This window comes from Lepidothrix coronata, unplaced genomic scaffold (genome assembly GCF_001604755.1).
Source record: "Lepidothrix coronata isolate B3197 unplaced genomic scaffold, Lepidothrix_coronata-1.0 Scaffold91, whole genome shotgun sequence".
In the NCBI taxonomy this organism is placed as follows: domain Eukaryota; kingdom Metazoa; phylum Chordata; class Aves; order Passeriformes; family Pipridae; genus Lepidothrix; species Lepidothrix coronata.
This window is the reverse complement of record NW_016690271.1, coordinates 1,203,306-1,229,756: the sequence shown is the minus strand read 5'-3', so window position 1 is coordinate 1,229,756 and position 26,451 is coordinate 1,203,306. Positions and strand designations below refer to the sequence as shown.

The 26,451-nt window shown below is 43.8% G+C and overlaps 2 protein-coding genes across 3 annotated transcripts in view; one reads left to right on the top strand and one right to left on the bottom strand.

The window, feature by feature from the left end:
• Nucleotides 1-6,548: 6,548 nt before the first annotated feature.
• RAD51C (RAD51 paralog C) lies at nt 6,549-24,846 on the bottom strand. The gene is made up of 9 exons (XM_017821702.1): nt 24,673-24,846; nt 23,241-23,499; nt 22,894-23,060; nt 21,602-21,735; nt 18,742-18,873; nt 16,473-16,539; nt 12,966-13,026; nt 10,381-10,441; nt 6,549-6,868 (listed from the first exon to the last, which is right to left on the bottom strand). Exons 1-9 carry the CDS (start codon nt 24,788-24,790, stop codon nt 6,749-6,751), a joined length of 1,119 nt encoding a protein of 372 aa, XP_017677191.1. The 5' UTR covers nt 24,791-24,846; the 3' UTR covers nt 6,549-6,748.
• A 249-nt stretch (nt 24,847-25,095) lies between these two features.
• The window catches only part of TEX14 (testis expressed 14, intercellular bridge forming factor), a 29,885-nt gene continuing 28,529 nt past the window's right edge, over nt 25,096-26,451 (top strand). Inside the window, exons 1-2 of one of the 2 annotated variants that reach the window (XM_017821700.1) lie at nt 25,096-25,213; nt 25,284-25,437. In XM_017821700.1, the coding sequence (XP_017677189.1) occupies nt 25,302-25,437 (136 nt within the window). In that variant the 5' untranslated portion in view covers nt 25,096-25,213; nt 25,284-25,301. Of the gene's footprint in view, nt 25,438-26,451 lie in introns of both variants that reach the window. The other variant, XM_017821701.1, reaches the window with a different exon arrangement.

The following is a 26,451-nucleotide window of genomic DNA, read 5'->3' as shown; positions in this document are numbered from 1 at the left end:
GACACTAATTAAAAAGAAATAGAGTAGAACTTCGTACTCAGGATACTTTGTCAACTTTTGGCACCGCGGTCAAGTCGGGATTATTTTGCTTCCATATTAAACAAAGAGCTCGTGGCTCCAAGCCATGCTGACATTTGTTTCTGGGAGGGAAAGGTGGAAAACCATCCCTATGAACCTGGAAGGTGGAACATACGGTCGCTGTGGGTGGTGTGGCTCAGCCAGGCAGTCGGGAACCCGCCCCATGGAGAGCCAGTGGGGTGGGCAATTCCCACAGGAGGCAGCCCCACTGCTCCCCACTGCTGCCAGGAAGGGAAGCTCCAAGCACAATGTACTCTCCAGTAACACCCTGATCTCTGAGAGGCGTGCTTGGGGCCGTTAGGAAATGTTTGTGGTGCTCAGTAACTCTGGGAGCTAAATTTAGAATGCCTGGGTACACTCTGGATCCTTGGATAGCAGCAGGATGAATGGTTCCTGTGGGATGAGGTGGGGTGCGTGGAATAAACTCACAATTCATAACATTTTGTGTCTGAGATCATTGCAACACTCTGTCAAACAGAGGATGAGGCTTGCACCTGACTTGAGAAAGGAAACACAGGTGTTTGTGTCCTTTCCAGCTTAATCATGTTGCTTTTTTTTTTTTTTTTTTGGAAAAAAATGGAGGTTTTACAGTATTGTTCTAGAAGAAATATGTTTTATCTTAGCCTTTAAACAATGCCTTCCTCTTTCTCATTTGCTGGGGAGAAATAAGCAGGATTTGAACAGGCCTTGGGGAGGTGACCTGAATTGTATGGAGGGCAAAAAGAAGTGCTTTTGAAATTTTTGTAACCTTTGGAAGTGATTCCTGTGGGCTGACAAAGACAAAACATGTAGGGACATTAAGAATGCTTTGACAATACTTGATATACCCGTGATATATGTTCTGATACCTGACAAAAGAGTTTAATGGGAAAACCCAATGGTAAATGGGTAAATACCTCTATAAAGTGATCTCTTTAAAAAGTAGGGCTTTTGCAGTACAGCTGAATTAATTATAGAAACTATATTCTGTTTCAATAATTCCAGTGGTTTAAGACTAAAGACAGCAAGAATTTAGAAGGAATACAGCAAGAAGGCTCTTGCTGACAAGCTGCATCAAGCTCCAGTTAATTTTCTTAGTCTCAGTCTGTTCTACTGCAGCTTTAAAAAGCTGAGTAACTTCTGTCACCACAGTTTTACTCGCTCCTTTGTCATAACCAGCACTGCACTGGGGTGTTCCTAAACACAAAGTCCTTCTCTCTCCTTCTTTCTCTTGACATTTTTTTTTAAAGTTTTTGAGGTCAAGTCAGCTTTTCCAGATTAATAGTCAAAGATTATTCTGAAATATCCCCCTCCATTGCAAAACACAGGATTTCAGGCCTGAATCCCACTTCCAGCTGTCATGGAAATTTCCGGTGCTATTCCAAAGGAAAATTCCATTTTCAGTCTTCCATTCAGACTCCTGCTTAGGAAAGGGGGTGCTTTGAACAGCAACAGTGAGGAACAGAATATCAGTCCATGCATATTTATTGAGATTTGGAAAGCTGTTGGAAAAGTACATGGAAGAAAGAAGTAATGAAAAGCTGACTTCAAAGTGACTGAAGAGGTGTCACTCTCAGAGCAAGTATAACACATAAACAAATACCAAACAAAACCTTGTTTTTGTTTGGTATTTGCCAATGCCAAACCATGCTCTGCTTAAATCCCATTGATATTCTCTTTCAGTGTGTGCATATTCTTTCTTTTTGGGCTGGAGGGTGAAGTTCATCCTAAAACGAGAGCAAAGTTTAAGGCAGGTGCCTGGTGGGATTTAAAACAAAAACATTTGTTGGTTCTTCCACAGTCTTGCTTTGAATGACTTGTTCACCGTCTTGCTGCAGATTAGATTCCTGGTTCTGTGACACCCTGCTCCAGTCACAAGACCTTAAATTTTGCAGTCACTTGCTTAGAAACATGTCCTTAAAAAAAAGATTAAAAATTAAAAATCAGCCACTTCTATGAGTACCAGAAACCAACCTGGGCATTATTTTTGCAATTTATGTGCTCTAAGAGTACAGATAAAATAGAATGGTAGGACTCCCAGACTTTAAAGAATGTATGCAGCTGATTCTAACTTCTTTCAACAGTCTCAAATCCTATGATTTAGCCACAGAAATTTGTGTTAATTTTACAAATTAATGAATGAATAACTTTTAAAGAGATCCGTTCATGTGATGTGTTCCATAACATCAAACGTGTGGTAAGATTTTATAGTGGAAAAAAAAAGGTGTTACAATCTCATATTCCCATGCTACACTGTATAGGCATCACTTCCCTGCTAAGGAGACAACTTGTTCTGTAGTCCAAAACGTTTTATTTTAGCAACATATATGATACAAGAAGGAATTACTAAGTAAGTGTAGTGGTAACTGTGTTGCTAAAACTGCAGCGGTTCACACTAAATAAATTAGAGTATTAGAAGTAAACGTGTCAGAAATGTAAACCTCCAAAAGAATGCAATGGGAGATACCAAACTGAGCAAGTATTCGAACTGCATATTTGTGGGCTTTGAGAAAAGCATCCAGATCCAATTAGGACCATTTATTGAGGTCTGCAGAGTTGCTTTTTGACTTTCCTATATATGTTACTAGATACTGAATATTTTAAATGTTCCTCCTTCTCATTGTTTGAAACCAAACTGTGATTATTTATTTATTTATTTTAATATCTTGATGCTTCTTTGGCTCCACTTAAATCAATGGCAAGTAATTCTTGCAATAAAATAACCAGTATTTTCTATAATTCTTGAAGAATGACTTAGTAAAATACATACTTTTCTATGCATTCTTGGCACATAATCTAACATTTTTACTGCTTGTATAATGATTGAACTATTGTTTTTAATACCATTTATTATCTTCTATAGTTAAAACTCTGAAGAGCTTAGACTCTGGACTAGATAGTGGATATTGTAGGAATATTTCTCGCCTGTGGGAAGCAAGACAGGAGCTGACAGTTTAACAGTGGGTGCATTTGTGGGTGAAATTCAGTACTGGGAAGGGGGCCAGTTCCCGGTGATTTCATTCTTCAGCACAGAACATTAATGCAGGAATCTTGCTCCAGCCAAGGGAAGCCAACTCCCCTGACCCTAATCATCCCAAATGAGTCCATGGCTGGGAGCCACAAGACATCGAGTCCACAGCCTGGGGAGCCAGGGAGAGGGGAAGCCCGGGAGCAGGTAGCAGCTGGCACAGGTTCCCGGAGCCAAGGGGACTGGTGCGGAGGAGGGCTGGGCAGGCTGCCCTAGGACACTGCCAGCTCTGCATTCCCCTGCAGCCAGGATCCTGTGCGAGCTCTTAGCAGGGCCCTTGTGCCTGAGCTGTGCTGGGAATCACGAGCTGACCTCCCTGGTATTATTTCCCTTATGTGCTCCGCTGTAATATTTCTGTTACTGTGATGCGAGCGCTCTATTTGTTCCATTTCCCTCCAGGTACTCTGTCTTAGGACAAGAAATCATCAAGCCACACTTCAGAACTTAATCACATATATTTCATAAAGAATTAGCATGTGTTAAAGCAGTATAATACATCTTAATGTGCCTTTCTAAATAATTATGATCCCAAGCGTGGTAAGGACAATCTCTTCCAAGAAGCTGGAGCACAGTGACCCCTCCTTCCAACTTTTTTATTTTCTTTTGGTCAGGAAAAGGGTGGAGTTCAAAAGGCAGGCAGGAAGGATTTCACCTTTGTTCTTAATCCATGAGATGCCTTAGAATAAATCTGATTCAAGGATTAGTCCCCCCAAAATAACGGAAGGAACAGTAACTGAATTCAATAGGAAACTTGTTATATTTTAAATGTACTTTCCTCAGCTCTGTATTCAACACTCAGGTTTGTGGCTGAATCTTCCTTCATATGACTCAACCAGTTTGTGATTTGCTTCTATATGAGACTGATTGTCTAATTTGAACCTTGGCCACACCTTCATACCCCCAGCTAAGCCATTCCTTCTCCATATTTTTGTAATTTATTCTACTTAGAAGCTCGTTGGTTTCTCAGTGTTTCATAATGGAAAAGGTGCTGAACACATAAAACCAGGAATAAATAAATTGTTATTTTCCCTGTCCAAACTAAAGAGATTCAAAGCAGGACTCTGAGCTTGAGGAGAACCACCCTGTGACCACAGTGTTTGCCTGTTGCCAAGGCCTGTGGTAGGATTTGTATTCTTGTTGTGGTGACACAGTAGGTTCCTACACCACAACTGAATGTCGTCCCTATAAAATGGAATAATTTCAAACTCAGCATGATAGCTAAAGCTCTTGGCTTTCAGAAAACTGGGACTTAAGCAGCAAATCAAACAACCCATTTTCTTTTTGATTCGGTGCCATGAGGTTGGCTACTTAGAATCTTACTTTTTGTGCAGTAATAAAATTCTCTCCTGCCCCTTGCTGTTGTGCACTGATGCTGTGGCATGCAAGAGAATTCCAGGCACAGGTGGAAAAAAATCAACTGGCCATGGAAGATTTATTGGTGAGGCTACAGTCAAATTTTTTCTTTATATGCAATTCTAAGCCTGGAACAGCTTCCTTGTCTCCAGCAGATGAGAATGAAATCTGGCTCATTTAATCTAATTTTGTCTCCGCCAACAGATCCTTCTCCCTAGTTCTGGTCTGCAGAGCTGATTTTTATAATAGCTTCAATATGAAAAAAAAAAAAAAAAAGAGAAAAATTTAAAAAATCACAGCATTGAGAGCCTCCAATGTTTCCTCTGGACATTTTGTAACTCCCACTGTTAACCAGTAACTGTGCATCTTTTTCATTTGGATAACGGCGCCCGGAATACTGGGAGATCTAACATTTACTCAGCCACGACGATTTATCTTGTTATAACAGGATCAGCATCTCAGCTGGGGCTTCTGGATGCTGCTCTACTACAAACAAAATTAAAACCCACAGTCAGCTGAAATTAATAGTATACGAGAGACACGCCGCTCCTCTCCTCACACATGGAAGGACGTGTGGAGGATATTAATTCCCAGCACAATACGTGGAGGGAAACGGATTTTTTTCCTGTAAATATCAAACACGTTGGAGAGCAGCTATCGCTGGGAACCAGGAGTGCTCCTTAAAATATTGCTACAACGTTCCTAATGGCTGGTTCTCCTTGTGGCTACGCAGGCATGTGCACGGTGCCAGCTCCCCCCCTCCTCCTGCACTGCAATACGTAGGAAGCTTTTATTCCCAAACGGAGCGTTTGCCTGCTGACATCACATGCGGTAGGATCCTTTTGTTTGCCTGTGTCTCCTGCATTGAAATGTTTGTCTGAGTCACCAGTCCCGCTGCCTCCCTTCCCCTATGTCATGCTGCTTGCTTCAGAGCTTCTCCCTGACTCACAGTTTTTAAATTTTGACACAGCCCAGTTTTGCTGCATGGCAACTGAATACTTTCCCTTTTAATATTTCATTATGTAATTTATATCTAAACACTACAATGATCCAAAAACCACTGCCTCTTTTTTATTTTTTTTTTTGCAGCTTTTTTTTTTTTTTGAATAGAGAGTTTTTATGACTCAGATTCAGCACTGAATTTTGTTTCAAGGCAAAGTCAGTTTAGTGTATACTAGATTAAAAATTCAAGATAGTGACTCCCACAACTTGAATTCTTCATTTAGCTGCTGGCTGAGTTTCCTCAGCTCTAACGTTATCAAGCTCTCTGCCAGAAAGGGGTCATCTGTGTGCATGTGTACAAACACTTCTCATAATTGAAGTAATTACTATTTTGCACTGCAGCACCTTTCTTCTCATCTAATAATCTCATCGATTTGTTTTCTCTTAATAAAAAGAGGACAAAACCCTGCTGTGCTTCCAGTGTACATTCATTCTTTTGGTTTAGAGTCTGGAGCTGCTAATATATGGCTGGTGTCTAAGAAGTCTGGGTTTCCTCTTTATTAAAGCCACAGACAAAAGAGATCCTGATTACAGCATCTCAGCCTGAAATTAAGAATTTGGGAATAAGAGCTGTGCAGCACTTTGGCTCGAGCCTGAGCGATGGCAAAGTATTCTTACTTACTAAGATGGGAACACAAAATTACCATGCTAGATTAAATCTTTTGTCCTTCAGATCCAGCCTTTCCTCTCTGTTGTTGTTGTCACCACAAGACAAACGAGAAGTTCAAAACAGAGCTTTGATTGTCCTTGATCAAGGACTTTGCAGCAGGTAAGGGCTAAAGCCCCACTCTGGTGAAGGCTGCATTCCTCTTGCAGCCCCCACGAGCAGCTCCACTGCCTCCTGCCCTGCTCTGAGCAGGTGGGGAGCACAGTGCTGCATCCAACCCCCTTAAAATTTGGGTGCACACAAAGCCAGATGAGTGATCCAGACCCGTGTCATTCAATGTGCTGTACTAGATGCACTCGTTTCATTGTGCTTTTACCCAGTTTAAAAGAAGTAGTTGGATTCTCCATCCTCCTCAAAAAATCCCCCAAACCAACCAACCAACCAACCAACCAAAAAAAAAAAAAAACCCAAACCAAAAAAAACCCCCCCTGAAGTCCCTTGTAATAGAAAACATAGATTTTTATTATAAAAGTAAAATTATACCACACGCAAAGGAATCTTCTGCCTCAGAAATTTGCATATTGCAGTCTTAACATTAAAATAACACCCAGAGCAGGAATTGAAGTTGAGAGTCTCTCAGGCTGCCTTTGGTTGCACATTCACTGTGCAACTGCTCTCCTGTAGCTCCCATTTTTTAACATTCAACTTTGGAATTGCTGCTGCTTCTCCTCCTCCCTCCGCGGCCGCTTCCGAGGGTTCATTTCAGTCCCTTCTGAGTTCTGAGTGACAGCTGGAGGCTGCACATCTCGGAAGCCATGAGGCTGTAAGATGCAAGGGAAATCATGTGCTAAAGCTTGTGTGGATATAAAGCATGAGCAACTAGTTCCCAGAAGACCAGGATAAGGGAGGAGGCTGCCATTTGTTTTAGATGAGCGGCCCCAGAACGTTTATAGACCAGCACTGCAAACTTTTCAACGCACGTGCCGACTATTAACTGTGTCTCCTCATTTCCTTCCTTGAAGATATTTTATTTTCACCAACCAGGCTATCATTTTCATTTTGCTACTAATCACCCCTATGGCTATGAAGAACTGCTTCTCTGTAAATTCACTTATGTTGCCTATTTAAATAAATTAAAAGACAAATCCATCAGCTCCCCCAGAAGGAGGGAGATGACTGGATTAATTGCCGCCGTCGTTTTCAGAAACAAAACTGTGAATTTCTACAACCTAGGATATTTTTGTTCCATGTACCTACTTAATGAACTGAAAACATCAATGAGACGTTGTAAGAGAACAGCAGAGCTGAATCAGTCTGTAGACTGCAAAGGCTGTTCCAGCATAGCAATTTATGGGACACAATGGGATGAAAACCTTTAACTGCCAAAAACTAAATGCAGAAGTGAAAAACTAGATGCTGCTACTCAGGAGAGTGCTTGAAGTGATCTATCTGACCTAGTACAATTTGTATTTTCTTTTACTGCAGCTCCACAATTTAATGGTTTTTAACTATTTTAAAGTAAGAAAGATCTGGAAAATCAGTTAGTTCAACACGTCACGGATGCAGATGGAGATACTGAGACGTTATGAAAACCTGCAACTGTCTGTCTTCCCATCTCCAGACAAATGCTGTGCAGGGAGCACTGCTGACAGCTCAGGGGACACTCTCAGTGCAGACTTAGAGAGGAAAAGGGGTTAATCAGAAAAGAAAATCGCTCTGGTGATCCAAAATGCTCAGGTGGGGACAGGAGCATTTCAGGAACGCTGACATTTTGGGTTGGTGCAGTGTGAAAAAAGCAGGCGGAATTACTATCAGACATGTGACTCCTCCAAAATGCCAGCGTGTCCCACACCAAGATCAATCCCAAACCCAAGTAAAACGTCTTGCTTACGTCTGCCATCCCTGTATTTCTATTTCTGAATGCCTCACCTCACCCAGCCCGGGGCTTTTAAAGGAACAAACAGCAAGAGGTGCCACAAGGGCAGGATCTGTGCAGTCCCTCTGCTATTATAAGCAACTCAAGTGTTATTCTAAAGAGCCTGATGGGGAATCTTCAAGTTTAATGTTTCACTGCTGCTTGCATCTAATCTCTGCCATTTCCCTGAGGCACAAAGGTGGATCTGTAGCCAAGAATCCACTTAATCCAGCAGGCTGACTCCCAGCAAAAGCATTCCAATGGTTATAAAGGCCAGAACATGATAAAGTGGGCTGCCTAGTATGGATGTCTGGCACACTGGTTACAGGCATGCACCCTCGAAAATACATGAATTTTGTGTATATTTTTGAGCCTTGCTAGTGGGTTTTAGATGGTGGGGAGGTGGCTACTGGAACCAAGGACAAAGCTCAGTCTCCTGTCATTTTGAATTGTTCCCTAATGTCCTTTGGCATCTACACACTGCAGCAAGGCTGGCAGAGGTAGATGGCTTTATTACTTGAGCAGTGTTCCCATTGCTAACTTGGCAGCCCCTCCTCAGTTCAGGGAAACACTGACAGTTCCTACCCGGAATAGAGGTCCCTGGGTCTCTATCTTTCACCATGAAATAATCAGGTCACATTCCTGGGAAATTTAGGTGAATCAGCGGAGCCACTGACTCCCCTGTGCATAAATCAACTTACATTTCTATACTCTGCATTTAAGAATGAATCCTGATCAGCCTGTGAAAGAAAGGATTTCATGGGAGAGGTGTTCCACAGCCCCCAGAGTGGTGACTGACTCTCCAGAGGGTTGGAAAGGACACGGATAAAAAAGAACCAAAGCCTGGCCATGGTTAAACATTTCTCCATTGCCTTACAGGCCCTGAACAGCCAGTTTGTCAATGGTACCTCATTTGCCCAAGTCTAAACATTTCTGAGGCTTAAGGAATTTATTATTTCTTTAATTATCTTTTTTTTTTGTATGCTGGTTATACATAGATGTGCTAAATCTGACTTGGAAACAGTGCACATCTATTTACGTCTTCCAGTTTAACCACAGAGATGGGAATGAGAAATGATAACAGCAGACTGCTATCATCAGCCCTGAATTTCATGAAAAAAACAGGGATAATACATTTTTTACTTAAAGGAATCATCTGCTGAAGCAGTTCATCAGGATTAAGGGGAAAAACACAGGGATAATCTCAAGTTTTAACTAATCTTTGATTGGGATTCACTCTCAACCGTATTTCAAGCCTGTGTGCATTCACACAGAAGAGAGCATAGCTGTTTTATGGTGCATATAAAACTAAAAGGAAAAGGCAATTAAACTGTCTAAGATAAAATCCATCTGTTTGTCAGCTGGAGAAAAAGGACTCACATCACATGATCCAAACAACCTTGGGATGTAGCCCCACTTACCCTTCCAGTCTTTACAGAGCTAAGAGTATATATTTGCAGTGTTTCTCCTGTCCAGGTGAATACCCCCAGGAGTGAAGAAAAATCTGATTTCTCTTGGAAAGTTTGAAGATCTCATCTTATGGCAGCATTAAAATCTGCAGGAAATGCTATGGCAACGTGTTTCCATGAGGACACGTAGCAAATAGTTATGGCATGTACCTATGGATCTGACATTTGAAGATGTAAGAGTGGAGTGGTGAGGGTTTTTTTAAACCTAAATACAGCTTAGACAGCATGTATTCTCATTAATATGTATCTAAAGCATTCCACAAAAGGAAATAATCACAGGATTTAACTAGGGGTGAATGAGGTCTCCAGCCATAAGCTGGAAGCTCCTTATATGATAGTGACAGAGGAGAAAAATCTGTATATATTGGCTGGGTGTAGGGTCACTGTAGGATGGAGCCATGAAAGAGAGAAATACAGCCTGGGTTATATCAGGCAACACACATAAAGCAGAGATGGGGAAATCTATATGGCACTGGTGAGACCTCTGGAATAGTTCTGGTCATCCTGGTCCTAAAAAGATAAACCCAAGTGCAAGAGATTAAGAGAAGAGCCTACCTGAGAAGGGAGAAAACAGCCTGGCTGGTTCAAGTCTCCCAAATGAAGGCTCCCATTGTCCTCACTAACTGCACTTAGGCCACAAGTTAACATCAAGGGCAGATAAAATAAGCAGCACTGGCAGCAGAGCAGATGGGGACAGGCTGCCTGTAAGTTTGAGCTGGAAATCAAAATGTTTTAACTCAGGGGACTAACTGCTGGGTCACTTTTCCAAAGAGAAGAGGTGCAAAATACTTATAAATCTGGAGGCATTCCAGTATTACTGGTTACCTTCAGAAGGCAACCCTACAAACAAGCAAACATCGTTCTCAGATTTATCTCTGTGTCTGAAAGTCCCTTTATAGCTCCCACTGTGCTCCCCTCTCTGACTCTCCACCCCAAAAGCAATACTGACTGTGATGTGATAGGGGATTGTTGCCTCCTTCTGACTCGGTGATTTGTACAACGTTGCCAATCTGGTAAAACAAAAAAGCAGGTAAATTATGATTAGTGGATAAGTAATAAAAATTCCAACTAACCCAATGACTGGACCCAAGTTTTCCCACAATCCTGGGGTAGGTACCAGTGGGATTCTTAGGTATGTATTTTCATATAGGTCATTTAAACTGTGGATGATGCCAAATTCCCATCCTTACATGACCTGTCAGCTCACACACAATGTAGACCTACTAAAAGGAGTGAATGATTAATTAGCCTTGTTTCATCACAGTACTTGATGACATTTCTGGAACAATATTCATTATGAATTAATTCCTAATGTCACTTTCTTAAAAATGCAAACAAAAAAGGTTTTTGAGCACAACTCTCTCCTACTCCATTAATCATTTGTTCACTGACCTCTCTTAAGCTGGGGGAGACCCTCAAGAATTTCAGTACTTCCAGGGAGGCTTTTTCCAGAGATTTCATAAGCCTGTCAATATAACCTAGAGGCTGGAGAAGATGATGTTCTATTTCTAAGCCTGCCCTTGCCACTGACATACAGCATAACCTTGAGAAAACAGCTTCCTTTTCATTTCTCCTCTGACACTTCCCTGATTTTGGGCATTTAGACTCTAAGCAATACCCCTCGATTTGTGTTGTACAGCTCAGTAAATGCTTGCATAATATTGATAGAAAATTGCAAAGCAGCTCAAAAGCAAAAGGTTTTTGAACCAGTGCCAGGGCTGCCAGTCTCCTCCATGCCCACCTCCCCAAAACTTACACAAGCCAATCTAGGAAATGTTCTGCTCTCTGTATGAAGACACCCTGCCAAAAATCCCGTTAATTATTTTGGGGTTTTTTTTTTTTCCTCCCTGAGGTGCCATTCTATTAGAGAGCACGTAATTACAGCCTGAGGAACGCTGCCACTTCATGTTAGCTACACAGGGAATTCCTCAGAACATTGAAGTGGTGGGTTACACTTGACAAAATTGCCCAAATCTGAAGCTGCAGAAGCCACGCTTTCACAAGCGCTCAGCTGGAGCCTCTGACTCAACAGGATCTTTCCTCCCAGCAATGAGAACCCTTGGAATTAAGCTCTGACATTTGCAGTAGTAGAGAGAAAGGAGTCTGGTATCAGAGTTGGCCAAAGCACATTTGAAAAAATTAAAAAAAAAAATAAAAATAGGCAAATGGATTCTCAAATGGTCTTCGTGCCTCGACAGTGTAATATAAAAACAATTTAACAACAAAACTACGATGGATCATGAGGCAGTTTATGTAAAAATGCAACAGCATTGAGTTATTTCTGCTTTTTACAGAGGCATTTGTAACCAGAATTGCTGTTTCTGCAGGCCCTGCTCCACGTAAGCTGCAGATTTAGATCAGTAAATAAGCCACGTTTGTCTATCTTTGGCTTATTTTCTGGAACTTGTATCTGCAGACTTCCTAGCTCTGTTGCAGAAGAAAAAAGTTCTTTTGATATATAAAATTAACTTTTGTTCACTCTGCAATCATTATGTTGATGCAACTTCTGTCTTATAAAGGCTGTTAACTAATCAGCGATGTTAATTTAATTCCAAATTAAACAGCTTGCTGTAATCACTCTGCATTGCCTTCAAACTTAGAATTTAAAAACAAAACCCCACAAGAAAGTGTCACTGCATTTCTCTTTCAAATTCAACAAGCAAAAACTATGCACAACAACATTCCAGTAGCATTTTTGTTCCCTGTTTGCAGAAGATTAGGGAATTGAAGCACAGCTCCTTAATCTCAAGCTGCTGCACGGTGATAGTATACACAAGACAAATTTAACTGACCAGGAAAGAGAAATGACCTTGCAATGTAGTGAAGGGGAGAGAAAAGAAGCAGGAAACAGGGAAGATCTCACTGCAACAGACAGCACTTCACACACTGTTTTTAGAAGGGTCACCCTCCTCCTTTCTGGTGTCTAAACCCACCCTCCACAGCTCAGCCCTGCCTTGCCCGTCAGTGCAGCTCCTTCTGCCTCTCTGCAGGTCACTGGAACTTGGTCTCTGGTTTCTGCCCAGCTTTGCAGGCCCATCCTGCTGCATCCCAAAGCAGAAGGGTCCAGTGGCTGTACCTGAGGCTACAGCCCACCTTCCTGAGGGTCACTATCTTGGTGGCTTTGAAGCCTTCTTTGGCATCTCTGGCTTTGTACTGGCTGGGGCCTAAAACACCCGGGCAAAGAAATTCTCCTCCCTGCTTACAGAATGCAGAGAGTAAAAAAAAAAAAATGTCTACTCAGCCACCAGACCCTAAATCCTTGTGTCTGAACAACTGCCATCAGGATGTTATATTTTGATGAGATGTGGCATCTGGTCAGAAAGGTGCCCTGTGGTGGGGAGGAGGAGCCTGACAGTTCAGCCCACTCTGGCTCAGCCTGAGCAAGAAAACTCTTGAGCCTCAGTAGGCTGGGACACAGCAGAACAAGGCCAGAAACCAAATTCAAATCCCTGCTTGGCCTCTATGGTCAGTCTAAGAAGATTCCCCAGTGCCACACTTGTCATTATTACGATTTTTATTCTGATTTTCACTTACCTCTGACTGTTGTCCCAGTGAAAGATTAAACGGACGGTGGCAGCGTGTCCCCAGCTTTCTCCTGAGTGACACAAAATGACAGGCCATTTTAGTAATCTCCTACACCAGCAGCACCATCTGATGCTGAAATTAGACCAAGTCTTCCAAAAAAAACCCCCACCATGATTAAAACATATGTGCCTTTACTTGCAGTGATGAATCACATCTTTTTCATACGTACAAGGATTTCACAACAAATACACCGAGACAAGGAACAACCTCTGTACTCAGTGTGTTTTACAGAAATCTTGATGTGATGCTCCCATATTTGTAGAAAGATTTTATAGGTGCCAAATAAAGGACAGGTACTAGACAAATCCTGAAAACAGGCAGCATGAAGAAAAGATTTGTCTAATTACTACTAAAGAAGTCGAGTGAGTATGTCTAAATCCTACTTCAAAACTGCAATATTCTGTCTCTCAGGCATAATTATGAGCAAACATCACTCCCTTTGGGATACCAGCTTTGGGAGAAAGTCAATGATTATTAAAATATTAAGGGCCCCTGAAGCAGTCTTCTGCTTCTGACAGCAAAATGCAAAAGAACACAACCAAAAGCAAGGAGCAGGGGGGGCGTGGTGGAAGGAGAGAAGGAAGTTTGGATTGTTATCCTGCTTCAGGGGAACAGTCCTACTGTTTCAGCTCACACCTGACCACAAGCTCAGTCAGTGCACAGACAGTTTTATGTCTGTTTGTCCCAGGAGACAGTCAAAAGATGGATTTTAAACCAGTCATTTTGCTTAAGTGCTCCAGGTCTCTCCTGCTCCCCTGCCCACAGCCCCTGGAATCACTCCCTGCTCTCCACCACATCTCCAGCCCCACGTGCCCCCTGTGCTCTGATATTCATTAGAGCCCAGAGAAGAAAAAATATGATTCTGCTGTAATGAAGACCTAGACCCTCTGGGCATCTTGCCAGACCTTGCTCCACTATATATCTAAGTTGAGATTAAAGATTTTGGCTTTCAGACACGGTTCCGAGTCAGAGCTCAGAACACATTTTACAATGGGTACAAATTCCACACCGGCACGTTTCCAACTGTATTGAAAAATGCTACTGTAAAATGAGATATTTCTGAGCTAAACTGGCTGTAGATTAATATTTGACCTCCTTTCTAAATATATCTAGCAGAAATGTCTAGGAACACCCAGCTTAGCTATCAGTAGTGGGAAAGAAAGGTGCCCCCTTCACAAAGCTCTTGACTTAATACCTTGCAGCATCTGTGCTTTTTTTCTTTCTTTTTTTTTTTTTTTGTCATAATTAAGACCTTCCCTTCTGCTCAGGAGCTGAATAACAGTTAAGAGATTAATGCTCTCGTGAAATCTTAGAAAAAGCTGTTTCTTAGGCTTAACAATCAATGGGGGGAAAAAAGCTATTTAAGGGATGCAATAGGTTTGATTAATTTTACTTGGGGGCTTGGTGCTGACTCCTCCCTCAATAGTTCCTTTGGCTACAACCAACTGGGGAGGAGTGGGAGGTTCTTTAGCCTTTATGATGAGACTGTTGAAAAAGCATCTCTTCAGAGTGGGGCACAAAAATCACCTTGTAACCCACCCAGCTCAATACTTGCACCGAGTCTGTGGCATAAATTCACATTAAAATGAAAAGAGTTTTGTACCACTCTGGAATGCTCCAGTTGAGATATCGCTGTTTAGGATAAGGGGGGTTCCTCTCTGCTTAAATATTTTACCAACTGGTACAAAGTTTAATTTTTGAAGGAGGACACACCACTCAGTTTAATGATATTATGTGGTCACACACACTCTGGTGAGAATCACAATCAGTTCGATGTGGGGTTATGCCAAATTAAATGTTTGTGAAAGAAAATGTGCATGATATCTTTGAGTTATAACCAACTCTGAATGTCTTCACATTCTTTACTGTCCCTATGACTCAACAAACACAACAGCTCCCAAACAATGCTGGCCAGTGAAAAAAGACAGGCTCTATTAGCTTTAATTGAGTTTGTAGCCAGAAAGGCTGCCAAAAATAATCCATCAGAGAGCGAGAGGTAAAACTGACAAAAAGGGTCAGATCCTGGGAGCTGGGTCTGCCATCATAGCTCCAAATTCCACATTCCTCACATTCCTGGAGGAGATGGTTTGTGTTTGTTCATTTTACCCTACAACTGTGCCAAATGGTTCAGTGCCTGTACAGACACTGGGAACATCTTTGCCTTTGTACTGTCCCCTTCTCCCTCCCCTCCAGAACAGGGGAATCATTACTTAGCTCACAGAAACTGAACCTGTGCACAGAGAATTTGTGCCCTTTAAGTGAATCATAAAATAATACGAAGTTACAACCTGAAATAAGATTTAAACGCTGAACTTTTCCTTAATTTGTTGAAATCTCTGCTTCAGAACTGTTCTCTTTTCCCCTGTGACTGCAGCAGATGAGTCTGTATGAGGTACTCTGCTCATTACTGGGCAAAATTGAGCAGCCTGGAAAAAAAAACCACTTAAACTGGCTCTGGGCAGGCTGGGGATCCCACACAGAACTTCCCTCTCCATCATAACTGCAGAGAGTTCCAGCGATGCAGCAAATATGAAATGCCTTTGCAAATAATTAATGGAACGTGTTCAAGGGTAATGGGAAAATAAACAACTTAAATTGTTTTGGAGAGGCAGCGAATGGTTCTCAGGGAATTCAGCAAATTGCAGCGTAGTTTGAGGTGTGCAACCATTAAGCAAAGTTCTTCTTTGAGGGCTTTAACCTCTTCATCACCCCATCCCTGCTCGAGGTTTACTGCTCCCAGGCACATTTTTTGGATGGTCATTCACCAGCCAATTTCAGTCTATATTATTGATTTATCAGAGTTTACTTATTATGGAAACAGCTCAAGATTACTTGGCCACTTTTGGCAGAAATGGACTGGGAGACAATCACTCAAACAGCTCAGGGTGTGGGGGTGACATCCAGGAGGGACAGTGCCCTCCTCAGCTGTGACAGAGGTAAATCCACAAGATCCTCAGGGGAAGGTGCAATCCATTAGCTGCACATCCAAAAACCCAGCTACTCAGAGAGCTCTGAGTTCCTAGTGCTTCCCCAGAAAGGGTCTGTCATCTTAAGGAATACTGTTAAATCTAATACCAAATTCAGTATTACAAATTTTGGGTTAAAAAGGAAAAAAAAAGTTCATCCATGCTCTCAACCCGTGAGTTTCTGCAGTCTGAAAATGTCATGACTTTCAAGCATATTTATAATCTCTTTTCACAAATCTAACCAGGAGGCTAATCTGCACACCACGCCTCAGCAACAGAATAAAATCTGATACTTTTAATTACAACCACGAGGCTGCCCTAGCTCAGCACTGCTCTAGAGTTCCACCATGCCAGCAGTTCCAGATGGGTCTGATATTTTCACCATGGCTTCTGCTGCACTGTGGAGATTCAGCAATTTCATTTCCTTTGTATATGATGCCAAAGGAAAGGAAACCACATATCAGTTTTCAACTCACAAGCTAACACCTACCTAGAGCAGGTACCAACGTGGACTGGCTTTGCCCGATTCTTGTTGTCATTTGGTTTGTCAGAACCACCTAAAAGAGGAAAGAGAAGCAAAACAAATAAGAAAACCTCCAGGAAACCAGCATATTGGTGGGAGGGAAGAGAGGGATTTTTCAAAAAGCTTTTACTGATAAAGTAGTTGCTCAGGCAAAACTCTTGGCAACGGTGATGAATCTTCTGTGTTAACGAGAAGAAAATGTAGATGTGCCTCATCTTTTCAAAACAAAATAAGAGGACCCTGCAAAATGCATTTTTGAATGGAAGGGAGATTTCTTTCATTCATGACTTTGAAGAAACCTAAGTTTCTCCCCTCCCAAGGGATGCAAACTCCAAACAACTTGTTTATCCCACCACATTTGCTCTAAATACTGTTTGGAGCTGTGTTTAGATGCACTGGCGCTCCATGAAGAGAGAGCTCTCAGTCACTGGGGGTGAATGAACTTGGTGGTGCTGCCCCAAACACACATTAGCCCGGTGATTAACCAAATTTCTGTGCCTTGTAGTCTAAAAATGCACAAGTGGGTACAATATACAAAGAGAATGAAAGTGAACAGACAGAGCGGGGGAGTGTTTTCGCAGCACGAATCACTCGTGGGAGGCTCACAGACAGTCTAGGTTAGATCCCTGGTAGAAGTGGGGGTGGGTGAGACAGAAAAGAGCCAGGAATATTAATCACAAAGTTCATTAAAAATGAAAAATAAAAAAAAAATTGTACCTATCTTAAACCCCCAGGGGTTTTCACTGTTTGATAAGCTTGTAGGATTCTTGCTTGAGCAAGTGTGTGAGAGCAAACATTTCCACTGAGCACAGGGAGCACACCCCAAAACATTTACACAGCTGAAAGCCCAGGACATATATTGCACATTTTAGAGAAGTAACTCATCATAAGTGGATGGTAACAGCCCCAAATAGGCTCCCCATCTCACTGCTGAAGAAGGGCTGGGCTGGGCATCCTCACACAGCCCACTGAGTCCAGCTTTAGAAACACAAGGGCCTGACTTCCTACCATATTAGAGCATCCAGGCTGCCTGGCAAGCAATCCCTGGCACGCAGGCTGGATTTAGCCTGCTCACAGGCTCATGGAACTAACCCAGGCACCGACTGAAGTCACCCTGAAGCTGTGACTGATCACTCCTTTAGCAAGAGTTTATTTAGCAAGCCTTTGTACTAAACTGCTCCCTGGTTCAGAAGAGATAAATTATATATGTTTCCCTCGACCAAAGAAAAATAAAGTGTCCAATGACAGCTGCTGCTGTTCAAGGTCACCAGGTACCAAGCTGTGAGTGAGAGGACTCAAGAAATCAGAGGCTGTGCAAACCCAGCAGCCATGGAACATCCATCTCCCTGGTACCCACAGCAGCAGGAAGAAGCTCCATAACTCACACCAGGGAGACAGCAAGGGCACCCTTTCGGCAGCCAGCCCAGTCTGAACACGGAGCTGGGCTCTTCCCCTTCCGACATCCATCAGTGGAAGCACAAGGAGAGGCTTATTTTTAGCCGTGGGGAACAAAAGCCAATTGCGCCAGAGAGTTGTGGGTGACACGGTCACAAATCACCTGGAAACCGTCAGAGAGGCACAAGCACCATTTTGAGGCTGTGGAAGCTCTGATTCCTGAACAATGCTTCTCTGAGCTGTGAGAGACTTCCAAAACAACTTCTGGAACAGCTGCAGCTTCCCAGTGCCATCTGCTGGCTGCGGGGCCGCTGCCTCCATGTTGGCGTCAGTGACGTGGAAACAATGCCCAGGAAGGAAGCCCTGGGTTTCCATGGATGCCAGAAGAGCAAGGCAAACCAGCAGATAAAATGGTTTTCCTCCCTAAGAACGGTTTCTCCACTAAGACCAGGGTTTATTTTTAAACCAAGAGTGGAAAGTTGTGTTGGAACTGCTGAATGCTCCGACGTGTTTTCATGCAAAGTCACCAAAGGAGCATTCCTTGTCCAACCAATGCTGGGAAACGGTGTGGCAAACTGACATGCTACCATTGAATGAAGATCCACAGGATGCTGCTAACGCAAATTTTACTTATTTTTGCAAGTCTAGGAATTTCCCACCTTATAGGTGTTGTTCCTGTGTGATCCACCTCCATTTACTAACTAAACCTGGCAAGAACGAACGTGGAGGACGTTCTCGCAGTTTTATTTTGCTGTTCAGAGACAATCACAAATCACATCTGCTTAATTCTTTGTAGGGTACTTATTCCAAAGCGGCATCTTTTGGGATTTAATGGACTCACTGCTGCTTTGTGGTCGTTTGCTACGATGATGAGCTGCTGTGCCAGACCATTCAACAGCCTCGTCCGCAGGGACAGGTCCTCGAAGTCGTGGCGGAAAGGGAAGGCAATTCCATCAATCACCACCAGTCGGACCTAAATGCAGAAGGAAAGGAAAAAAACTACCATTACCATCCTATAAAAAAATGACAACAAGCAGCAATACCTATTTTTAAGTGCACTTAAAAAGAAGTGTTTTATAGAAGGTGAGGGCCATCTTCTATTTCGTACCTCGATGAGCACGACCACGTAACCTTTATTTCTCTCTATATATCAGTGACAATCAGCACCTCAAAGGAGTGCAGGTGAAGAGCCTCAAGCTCCAAACACTCCAGAACACATGCTGAGTGCAGGGCTGCATCATGTACAGGGACCAGCTCAGGCCAGAGTTGCACCAGCTCAAACAAAACACTGCACTAAGCTCAACAAAACGCTCCCCAAGCTCTCCCATGAGTTAACCCAGCACAGAGCTGCCCTCCCAAATGTCCCCTTTCAGCTCACTTACAGCTACCTGACTTCTCTGCATCTCCTGGTATGGAATACAAAACAACAAAGCTGGACTTAAAGCTTTGCAAAGGAGAAGATGGAGAAAATAACCATTAAACATCCCAATTGTACTTCTAATGCTGATTTATTTCACCTTCTCCCTCAAAAGTTAAATCCAAACCAAACTCAAAATTCGTGCTGCCTGCAGTCACTGTTGAGACAACTCAGCTCACATCAGTGATCCCAGAAACACAGAGTTTAAGAGATGCCTAAAGGTATTCCAGACACACTGCAATGGGATCTGTCGTGCCTGAAGATGTTTGCTTTGCTGAGTTATTTCTTTTGTAGCAACCATTAGCTGAAGTCAGAGCACGATGCAGCTGCTGGCTCATCACCCTCAAGACACTGTATAAACATTAGTCTGGGATTTTGATTTATTCTAACTTCATTTGTTGTAGCTGTTTTGATGACCCAAGTTTGTCTGGAATACAGGAGGGAGATGGATGGTCTTACAGCGCCTTCATGTTCAGATGTCACTCAAATCCTCAGTATCTACAAGTTCTTGCATTAATGCACAAGATAACAAATTGGAAACAACAAAAAACCCCTGATTTTCTGTATTATTGATTTAACTCATTACTGGAACATACAAGACTGCATAAACATCACCCTGTGAAATGGCCCCAGGCCTCCAAATGAAAAAAAATCTTAATTTGCAAAAGAAGATTAAATAGTTAGAATCAAAAGAAGATATTCTTCTGTTTTCTCATTTTTCCTCCTTCCTACAGATTCTTTTTTATGAGCCTGTACATCTTCTTCATGCCTAATTTCTTTATGAGCAATCAGTTTAACAGTATAAACATGACTCATGCTATAAAGGAATGTATACATGGTTATATAACCTGTCTATCAGATGAATATGTCCAGGTAGGATGCAATTTAGTCAATTTTCTCCCAGTTGCACTTGTTATAAATAGCAAACAAGAAGACTTAAAGTATTAAAAGTAGGGCTTTGGTAATATCTTCCTTCTCCATGTCAGCTTGGCTCTACCAGATCAAGCTCTACCTTAAAGAATTCAGTTTATTATGCTAAGAATATTTTCTAACAGCTTTTCTCATATTAATAACAAGATCTCAAATTAATTCACATTTCCAAATGACACATTTGGATCTCTACATCTCTCTATCTCTAAATCTCTACAACTATCTCTCTTAAAAAAAAACAAAACAAACCTAAACCCTGGAGTTTCCCTGTGGTCCCAGACTGGGCTCCAGAGGGATCAGACTAATTTTAATGAGAGCTGGACTGCAATGAGCAATCTGTCAAGTCACTTATAGCCTGTCCAAGGAATCAGCAGAAGGTCTTATGGTTCTCCTGCAACCTTCAGTACTTCAGGCTCCAGGCCAAGCACAGATAAATCAGCACAGATGGTACCAGGGAGCTGCAGCCCAGTGTAACTGTGCTAATGAAGCCATGTACTTTCCACAAGAGCAAACACAACAGGGCACCGTTAGTACCTGGCAGAGAAAGGGAAGTACCAGACTACACCGAGCAAAAGTGAGGCTCCCATCTGCGCCTTCAGGAACACAACAGCTTCCAAAAATGAAAATTTTGGAACATATGCAAAAGACAATCTAACTAAACAACGGGGATTTGGGCTCTGATGGAACGAGGCACCAGCCACCTTCCCCAGATCCTGACAGGGAGGGATCTGCTGTGCAGAATCTGGAAATCTGGAAGGGAGGTGGTGATAATCTGCCTTACAATAGCATTTCTCTGAAACATGGGGTACTAGGAAACTTTCTGGCTGTAGTCCACCCAAGAGTCAGGCTGCAGGCTCTGGTTGCTTGTAGCAACAGAAGATGTACTGGAAAGAAGGAGAAAAGTCACTTTCTGGATGCCAAGATGCTGTGGGATGTTTCTGGTCCTCAGTGATCTTCTAGGACAAAAGAAAGCCTTTCTGATCCCATCATTGTGGTCACCACAGGCACACCTGGCTCAGAGATTCTTCTGTAAAGCAGTTCTGTGATGATTCATAACTCAGAGCTCACAGAAATGTAACAACACGTGGCAACACAGATCCAGGATCCAAACTGGAAATTCAGGATGGTGGCAGCAGTGGGAGCAAAAGCACATTACTCTCAAGAGTAATTGGGATGGGAATGAAAAAGCAAACAAGCAGAAGGCTTTACATTTGTACTCTGGCATCAGCCAATACATTACTGCCAAGCTGCCGAGGTACCAAGGTGTTTACTCATGTTACTCTTACTACAACAGACAAAAATCTTTAGTGTGAAGATGAGTGATATGTTCTGATAAGCCTGCAATAACCCTTACCCTGGAATGCTCTGAGAGGAATTCTGGGAGGAGGTAGACCTGGGCAAGGAGCTCTATGTAGTCACGACAACGGAAGTAATATATGTGAGAAAGGATACTTTCAAGGGAGAAGGTCTCCAAAGCTTTCAGATGATCTGAGAACAAGCAAACAGATGAATAAATGAGTCAGAAGTCTGTACGAGCATATTGTTACTTTCATCATTCCACCAAACCATGCCCTCCACACATAGCAACAGCAAAGCCCCCAGAAACAGAACAGGCAAGGTAGAGAGTGTGGAGACATACCTTCCATCTGGCTTGAAAGTCAGGAAGGTGGTGAGCAGATGCTCTCTCAGCATTTGCACACAGAGACACTGGAGCCTCCAAGGGAGGGCTCCAAAAATGAAACATTTATTTCTGAAACAAGAACTTTTCCAGTAAATCATTTTCAAGCCAGAACACCACCAGAGGTCATCAGGGACTATTAATCATCCTTTGTTTAATGTACAGGCAGCAGCTCATTTAATATGATGTCCTTTCACCTCACTTCAAGCAGAAGTTTGGTGCATAAATTCTCCAAGAGTAATGTGGAACTTTTGTCACTGTCCCCAATAGACTGATGACTTAGAGAATAAAAATCCTCAAAAAAAGCAGCCTGGCTATATTGACCTTATGGAGGAGCTGAATTCCAACTACAGTTTTACTATATGGGGCTTGAGCAGCAACAGTGCCTCAAAAAGTTCTGCTGTTGCTCTTCTCTTTCCCCACTCGACCCTGTGTTATAGGACATAATCCCTCAGTTTTGCTGAACAGAGTTGTGTTTGGGTTTAGCTGCAAATTTGATCTTTAAAGAGAAAGGAAAGGAAGGAAAGGAGGGGAGAAAGGAAGAGAGAAAGAAAGAGAGAGAGAGAAAGAGAGAGAGAAAGAGAGAGAGAAAGAGAGAAGGAGAGAAAGAGAGAAAGAAGGAAAGAAGGAAAGAAGGAAAGAAGGAAAGAAGGAAAGAAGGAAAGAAGGAAAGAAGGAAAGAAGGAAAGAAGGAAAGAAGGAAAGAAGGAAAGGCAACCACCAAACCCCCACATATCTAAACCCCCTCAGATCATCATGTAAAAAAAGAATTATTCTTAAAGTAAACCAGCTCAGTCTGCAGCACAGCTCCAGACACTGATGCAATCCAGGGTTTGATACACACAGGTGGAAATAAAAGGCTGCCAGCAAGAACTCCCTAAGCCCCAAATGTAGCACTGCAGCCCACCAGACACTTGTTTCTCTCCATCCCTGCCTACCAGGCAGAAAGAAACAACTCAGCAACGTACCTTCCTCTTGCTGAGCCTCAGCAATGAGCTGGCAGTGCTGCACACAGGCAGCTGCAATATCCACCACTCTGTCTACCATGAAACTTCCCTCGGTGTCAATGAACACGGCTTCTCCAGCGACGCCCCCAAAGCACTCCGGGATCTGCACGTCTACTGCCAGCTGCATACTGCCACGGGAAAGAGGAGAAAAGGGAAACATTTACACCACACACCTCTCCCGACCCGCTCCTGAAGGGACATTTCTGCTGAGGAATGCACGGAGCGGGGAGCAGCACAGTTGTCATCAGAGTTAAGCGAAACAAAAAGCGGTTCTTGGTCGCACAAAGGTCGCCCGGCGGTAGAAATACCACAGCTGCGTTTTCCCCACGCCGGGCGCTCCGCAGACCTCGGTGATTTTCGTCAGCTGCACACCCCCTCCCAGAATGTTGTCCAGTGCTGAGCAGAAGGTGATGATGAAGCCCTGGGCTTGCTCTTCCTCCAGAAGCTCCAGGGCTGTGAACTTTCTGGTGGCACCTGACCCCCCGGCAGTCCTTGCTGCGTCCCCGTGACATTCCTGCCTCACCACCTGCAGGGCTTCCAGCGCCTCTTCTTTGGAAATCCCAATCTCTGGAAAAGTCAAAACCACGAAACGCCGCCTTATTTTTTATAAACAGCGATTGATTTAAAGAATGATGAGGTAATTCAACATGTTTGACGGGACATGACACAGAATTATCCATATCCACCCTTGCAGTGTAACACACACACAGCCCTGGGACTAATGGTGGGATTTTCAAAAGAACTCAGAGCAATGATGTGCCATGTTTGGGGTTCAGGTGACAGCAAGTTATCTGCAAATAACAATAAAATCAAAGCATCTGCAGATAATAATAAAATTAAACCTGCTGCTCACAGATGGATGAGCTCCAGCAGAGCAATTCCCCTACTCTGCACCAAATGCACTATCATATTAATTTCATTTGAAGCAAATAATGCCCTGTAAAGGAAGTCAGTTTGCAGACCAGTAAGTGCCAGTGACACTCACTGATTGTGGGTATTTTCAGGGTACCCCAGGGCTGAGCACCTGATGCTTCATTTTTATATTTGAACCACAGATCAAGGAACAGAGATGAGAGACCTGCAAATATCTTTATACACACATCTGCCTTGACAGATCCAGTTTTGAGTGTCAAAGCAAAAACTATTACCACATATTATCATAATTAACAAAACTACTGATAATCAAAATCTCAGACTAGTTTGGGTGGGAAGGGGCATTAAATATCATCTCATTCCACCCCCTGCCATGGGCAGGGACACCTTCCACTAGCCCAGGTTGCTCCAAGCCCCGTCTAACGTGGCCTTGGACACTTCCAGGGATGGAGCAGCCACAGCTTCTCTGGGCAACCTGTGCCGGGGCCTCCCCACCCTCACAGGGAAGTGTCAGGACACACTCCTTATCTAGTCTGCAAATCTTATTTACAGCTCTTGACAGAGGTAACTTCCTGACTCCACAGAAGCTTATTTTGTTTAAATCACATAGAAAAAAAAAGAAGAGGGAAGCTGGGGAAAGAAGAGGGACGAGACTGGCAGAATCCTTTCGTTTTCCTGCATCCCGTTTGCATCCATCGCTCAGTGTAAGACAGATCTACCAGAACCTTGTGAACCTCACTCAGTGTTTACTGTGCCCGTTTCCCGGGCCACACGGAAGCCTCAGCAAGGGGTCCCAGAGCCGGGAAGGGGAAGGAGGAGAGCGGAAGGGCGCGGGGAGGCCCCGCGGGGCCGAAGCGCCGCCGGTACCTTTGCTCAGGCCGCAGGGGCCGGTCTCCAGCAGCTCCTGCGCCGTCTGGAAGCCGGCGGCGGCCAGGCGGGCCCGCAGGGCGGGGGCCAGCGGCAGCGAGCCCACCTCCCGCTGCATTGGCGGCACCGGGATCAGCACCGGGATCAGCACCGGGAACGGGAACGGGCGGGAGCGGGCGGGGCAGACCACGCCCCTAATGGGCGGAGACATGCGTAGACCACGCCCCAACAGTCGAGCCACGCCCTCAAGGGTGGGATACACGTCATTCTCCTGCCCCGCCCCCCTGCTGTGGGGCCCCGCCCCCCTCCGGCGCGCGCCGCTCCCTGGCGCGAAGCGGCGGCCGCGCACGAGGCGGGCGGGGGCGCTGCGCATGCGCGGGGCGCGGAGCCGTGAGGGCGGTGCCGCGCGTGGCGGCCGCTCCTGCGCCCGTTCGGGTCGTTGGTCACCCCGGGCACGGGGGGGACTGGACCCTGTGTGTCCCGGCCGGCCTGGGGTCCTTCGGGGCCGAGCAGCCACGGCCCTTTATATCGGCTGCTGCAGGTGCTGAACTCGGAGATAAGTTAAGTTGTAGTGTTTTGCAGCTTTCGTGACGTTTGGTACCTTTTCCCAGCTCTGTTGAGGAAAGAAGATGGCTCATCCTGTCCCTCTTCCGTTTCCATGCCCAGTCCAGCTTGGAAGTATAAAAGGGGACTCCCTGGAAGCCGAGCTGCATGACTATGTCAGGGAAGGGAACTATGTGAAAGTGAAGAAGCTTCTGAAAAAAGGTAACAGCTAAGTTTAGGCAAGTAGTGGCAAAAAAGATTTACTTTTTCCTGTATACTTTTATGTTTGGTAAAAAACAGTCATCAACTGCCTGCACAGTTCAGTTTTCTGATTGAAATATATATATATATATGTGTATATACATATATATATATACAAAATGACATATAGTTGCCCCTTTCTGATAAGTGGGAATAGTTATTGAATAAAAAAAATCTATTAAGATAATACATAAAAATAAAGTAAATTTAAAATATAAATGTAAAGAATAAATGAAATATAAATTAAAATAGAAAGAATAAATAAAACATCCCTGCGATCCTGGGATGAAATTTTATTTTATTTATTAAAGTAAATTTAAAAGAAAACTAATCTTTTACTCGTATGGTGCTCAGAAGGAATTGATTGAGGCACTGTAAAACTGAAACTCTGAAAGTCTGCTATGGAAATACTGTCTTTAAAGGGGATATTTATTCAAGCAAAGCGCTTGAGGAGTGTTTTAGGTACTGGTGTTTTGACGTCCTGATTTGTAAGCAGATAGGAACAGGGGATTCTGTAAATGAAACCCAGTTCTTAATACAGTTTTATTTCTGGTTTACGATCAAGGACGTCAGTGGGTTTCGCTGTTCCAGAGCTGCGACATCTCCGTGTTCGCGGGTGCGGGGGCTGCGCGGGGCGGGGCCCGCTCCTCCGCCAGCCTGCGGGCGCGCGTCTGATTGGACAGTCGCGGCAGAACATGCAAATGAGGGGGCGTGTCCCTCACTCCGCTACGCGCGTGTCGGTTCCGCGCGCCACGCGCGCTCCCGCGGCGGCGGAGGCTGAGCGGGGGCGCGGGGACCCGTCCCGGGGGTGCTCGGGGTGGGTGTTTTTGGGTGTCCGTGTGTTGGCGGGCGGTGCGTGCGGGTGTGGCGCGGGTGTTGGGGTTTGGTGAGTTAAGACTATACTTTCAGGGATCATTTCTGTAGTTGGTCACTAGAGGAGAGTGATCTTCCCTGATCGGCGTCACAAACCACGAG

What these genes read in the sequence shown, in the direction of transcription:
- RAD51C (XM_017821702.1), bottom strand. Translation starts at nt 24,790, where the DNA reads ATGCAGCGGGAGGTGGGCTCGCTGCCGCTGGCCCCCGCCCTGCGGGCC. An exon ending in CCCCTGCGGCCTGAGCAAAG is followed by an intron (nt 23,500 to 24,672) that starts GTACCGGCGGCG and finishes TGACTTTTCCAG; the next exon opens with AGATTGGGATTTCCAAAGAA. An exon ending in CAATCCCCTATCACATCACA is followed by an intron (nt 6,869 to 10,380) that starts GTCAGTATTGCT and finishes TGCATCTTACAG; the next exon opens with CCTCATGGCTTCCGAGATGT.